Source organism: Arachis stenosperma, chromosome 10 (genome assembly GCF_014773155.1).
Source record: "Arachis stenosperma cultivar V10309 chromosome 10, arast.V10309.gnm1.PFL2, whole genome shotgun sequence".
Taxonomy (NCBI): domain Eukaryota; kingdom Viridiplantae; phylum Streptophyta; class Magnoliopsida; order Fabales; family Fabaceae; genus Arachis; species Arachis stenosperma.
Window position 1 is genome coordinate 123965815 of NC_080386.1, and position 4854 is coordinate 123970668.

Here is a 4854-nt window from a genome sequence, read left to right on the forward strand (position 1 = left end):
AAATTAATTTTCTTGACCAAACTATTTTTTAAAATTAATTAGAATTATATATATAAATTAGTGATAATTTTTTGGTTAATTCAAATAATATATATTATTGATATAATAATTTTATTTATTATTATGAAATACATAAAAATTTAAATTAAATATTTTATAAAAATTTAAAATATTTTATATTATTATTATGAAAATTAATAAAATAAATATCTACTAATATATATAATTATAGTAATTATATTTTAATTAAAAGCTAAATAGTATGTTATTTTAATATGCATATTATAAATAGAAAAGAAATGAAATTTAAGATAAGAAAGTGTGATTTTGTGGATAAAATAAAAATAAAATGCTTGGTGCCTAAGTTACACGCGTGGACGCGTGGTGAGTGACGTATATGCCTTGTTCATATAGTAATACTTAACCTCTATAAAAGACAAGTCCCTAAAAGCCTTCTCAAAAAGATGATCGAGGAGAGTAAGATGAAGACAAGAGCAGGAGACACGATGTTTGGTCAAATAGGATCCATAATTGCTTCATTGATGTTTATTTGGGCCATATTCGAGAAATTCTTCCCATTCCAAATCCGAAACCAAGCACAAAAACACACTCTAAGGTTGTTCTCTTTTGTTTACCCTTACATCCAAATCACATTCAATGAACTCATTGGTGATAGACACATGAGTAGAAGTGAGGCTTATACTTCCATACAGAATTACCTTTCTTCCAAGGCCACAACACAAGCTAAGAGACTCAAAGGTGACATAGGCAAGAACAACCAAACCCTTCTTCTTACCATGGATGACCATGAAGAAGTGTGTGATGAGTTCAATGGTGTTAAGCTTTGGTGGGTTTCTGGCAAAAACGTTGCCAAATCCCAAACTCTTTCTCTACACAACAATTTAGCGGACGAGAAAAGGTACTACAAGCTTACCTTCCATAAACAACATAGAAACATGGTTTTAGGAACATATCTTAATCATGTTATGAGAGAAGGTAAAGCGGTTATGGTTAGAAATAGGCAGAGGAAGCTTTATACTAATAGCGGTTCGTTTTGGAATCATGTTGTGTTTGAGCATCCGGCAACGTTTGAAAGCGTGGCGATGGACGAGGAACTGAAGAAAAGAATCATTGACGATTTGGTAACGTTTAGTAAGTCAAGGGAGTTTTATGCAAGAATTGGAAGGGCCTGGAAGAGAGGGTATTTACTTTTTGGTCCTCCGGGGACGGGGAAGTCGACGATGATCGCGGCGATGGCGAATCTGTTGGGATATGATTTGTATGATTTGGAACTGACTGCTGTGAAGGACAACACTGAGTTGCGGAAGCTGTTGATTGAGACATCAAGCAAGTCCATTATTGTGATTGAGGACATAGATTGTTCACTTGATCTAACTGGTCAGAGGAGGAAGAAAATGGAAAGAGCCAAGGAAGATGAAGAAGATGAAGAAGAAGATCAACGGAAGAAAAAGCAAAATGGGGTGAAAGAAAGGGATGTTAAGAGCAGCCAGGTTAGCTACATTGCAGAAATACTTCAATTTTAGTATTTTTTATTTTTTAAATTTTGTGAAAAAAAATAAAAATAAAATAGAAAAATAGAAAATTTAGCTACAAAGTTAATAGTTGAGAGTAGTTAAATAATTTAATATGTTTAACTAAATTGAACAACTTAAAACTATCAAAGTTCACATGAAATTAACTGTACTTGAGTTTTTTCCAAATTATAAAGTGCGAGTCTATCTTACTGTAAATCTAAACATTAGGGTTAGGGTGAGTTTTTTTATATATAAAATATTTTAAAGTAAAAATATTACTATAATATAAAAAATATTAATTAAAATATAAAAATTTGCATATTTTAATTGTAAAACATGATTTTTAACGTTAAAATAATATCAAATAAAAATGAGAAATCTAAATCTAATAAAATATATTTTTTATTCAGACTAAATTTAAAGTTTGGTCAGATCTTGGCTTACGTGTTTGATTATTTTTTTGAAACGAGTTTTTTAAGAATATATTAGATGAATATAATTTCAGTAGTTATTTCATTTTTACTCGCTTAACTATGGTGTGTATATATATATATATATATATATATATATATATATATATATATATATATAAAATCTATATCAAATATAATATTGTTATTTTAAACTTTTTAAAATTTTGACTATTCTGTTAATCCTTTTTTTCATAAAATTATTATATTTATGTGTCCTATCCGAATTGTAATGTGCTTGGTACTCATGATGATATTTGTGCAATCAATGTAACAGGTTACACTCTCAGGGCTTCTGAACTTCATTGATGGATTGTGGTCTGCATGTGGAGGAGAGAGGCTAATAGTTTTCACTACAAACTATGTTGAGAAATTGGATCCAGCATTGGTGAGAAGAGGGAGAATGGACATGCACATTGAATTATCATACTGTGGATTTGAGGCATTCAAGTTGCTGGCCAAGAATTACCTTAAAATTGAATCACACCATTTGTTTTCAACAATTTCTGACTTGCTCAAACACTCTCAAATCACACCAGCTGATGTTGCTGAGCACTTTATGCCCAAACCTGCTTTTGGGGACAATCCAGACCTTTATTTGAAGGCTTTGATTCAATCACTTGAAGAAACCAACTTCAAACAAAACAAACATGCAAGCAATACTTAAAAAGATTCTTTTAACTACGTTATATATAGAGCAATTCATTGACCAGCAACAGCAACAGTAAGAGATTCTTAAATCGAGCTTAGAATTGGCGGCAGACTAAAGGCACAAATTAGAGGCTAAAAGGGAGTGGCTTAGTGGAAGGGAATGGATGAGCCATTCAAAAATATTTACACATTTTTTTTTAATTTTTTTTATCTGTTTATGTCATTGGAAAATTGTGGAACTATAGGGTCCTGTTAGGCCTGGATTTTGCTGAATTATTTTAGTGGCTATGTGTACAATAACTAATAGTTGAGGACCTAACTTAAAATCCAATAGATATGTGCTAAAATGATGATAAAGTTGAACAGAATGAAGCAGAGCTTATCATTTGGGAAGCTGATATCATATCCCTTTAGTTATATGCAAACACTGAACTGTGAATGGTTAAAACTTACAAGTTGCTTAAAAGACAGTTACCAAAAACAGGGTTGAAAACACACAAAATGCAAAGAAACAAGAACTAATATTGCAGTAGGAAACATCAAAATGCATGTATACTTGGATTTTCTCTCTTTAAAAAATAAAATAAATAAATTCAACAGTTTTGAAAATAATAGGAATAAAAACCTGTTATTATGTACTCAGATTTGATTATATAGAAATAAATATATATTCCTCTTTTTCCTTTCCTAAATGGATCACTATCCTTTTTTCCAATTAAGAAGTCCTCTTAATAATTTGTCTTCTCGAATTTCTTTTTGAAGAATAACTTATTTTCATTGTTATACATACTGGACCAAATCATGAAGTTATAAAGAACATAAATCCATTAGGCCGACAAATTTTTTTTTTGGGAGTTGGCAAATATCTGAAACTCCGTATTTTGGTCAGAAAATGTGAAAAACTCCATGAATTTGAAGGAATTTATTATTTATTTTTCTTTGTTGGGCCTGCCCTTTTGTTTACTCATGGACATGGATCTACATCCATTAGGCAAATCATTTAACAAAATAAAAAAAAAGCCACACAGATTCTCTAAAGTGAGAAAGTTGGTAAAGTTATAAAATAATACAATCAATTGAATTAATTGACTGGTCAGCTCACTTATCGCTTAAAGAAATGTTAAGGATTTGAATTTTACATTGTATGCAAATAATTTATTAGCTAATGACAACTCTTTAAATAAAACTTAATTTTTGATAGATTAATTTTTGACATGTTAAAACTGAGAAATACGATAGACGACAAAAAAAATAATAATAATACACTAATTATCTTTGAATTTCTAACCATTATAATTGAAATTCTTACCATCTTAATTTAAAGATAATTAAAATCTTGCTTTATTATTTTATCATGTTCTCCACTTTTGTGAACTCTATCCAATAAACTTACTACTTACCTTGTTTTAATATTCAAAATCAATCAATGTGAATGCATGGATGCTTTGAATTTGCATCAACTCCCAGAAATTCCAATTTGGTCCCTTCATTTCTTCCCCGCTTCCCACTTTTGTAAACGACAGTTAACTACTAAACTATTTGATTTGATGAAATTTTTTACAAAACGTAGACGAGAGTGGATACCTAGAACTTTAGAATTTGTTTTTCTGAACCACCAAAAAAATAATGCTCTTTTTAGGTAAATAATTTTTAGAATTTGATTGAATTTTATTTTACAACTTTTATAAGAATATCTTTTTCTTCATAACAATTATATTTCTAAAATGTTGATGCATAAGCCTTCTTTTATTTTTAACTTATGTTTAGGTAGTTTCTTTATTTAAGAAGAACGGGAGCAATAAATATCGATCTCTATTTTTTTTTTAATTTTAACACCATATAATATAACTATTTAATCCAAAAACTTAACACATTTGGATTAAAGTATGTGTTTATATTTTGGTCTAATAAATAAAATTTAAGTCTAATAAAAGATAAAAAATTTATCAAAAAAGGTGATTTTCTCTATGTACCTGCCTTTTTTGAAGAGGTTGGACACCGATGAAAAAAGACAAAACTTTATCTGCTTAAAACAGGTAATTACCCACAAGAATCTCGATTGAAATATTTATCTTTTTTGATAAAATAAGTCGTAATAAATTTCCAAGATAAAGAGAGCAATTATTTATAAGAAAAGATGGAATTACTCCAACAAAGATAGTTATCGTTTCTACTATAAGTATACTGAGGTATATACA

The 4854-nt window shown here is 29.3% G+C and overlaps 1 protein-coding gene across 1 annotated transcript; it reads left to right on the forward strand.

Moving 5' to 3' along the window:
• Nucleotides 1-456: 456 nt before the first annotated feature.
• Nucleotides 457-3054, forward strand: LOC130958045 (AAA-ATPase ASD, mitochondrial-like). Its single transcript, XM_057884932.1, has 2 exons — nt 457-1511; nt 2283-3054. The coding sequence occupies exons 1-2, from the start codon at nt 465-467 to the stop codon at nt 2670-2672; spliced, it is 1437 nt and encodes a 478-aa protein (XP_057740915.1). The 5' UTR covers nt 457-464; the 3' UTR covers nt 2673-3054.
• The last annotated feature ends 1800 nt before the right edge of the window (nt 3055-4854 follow it).

Bases quoted from the DNA above. Each gene is read 5' to 3' on its own strand.
- LOC130958045 (XM_057884932.1), top strand. From the start codon at position 465: ATGATCGAGGAGAGTAAGATGAAGACAAGAGCAGGAGACACGATGTTT. The intron at 1,512-2,282 runs GTTAGCTACATT...TCAATGTAACAG, and splicing joins GGGATGTTAAGAGCAGCCAG to GTTACACTCTCAGGGCTTCT.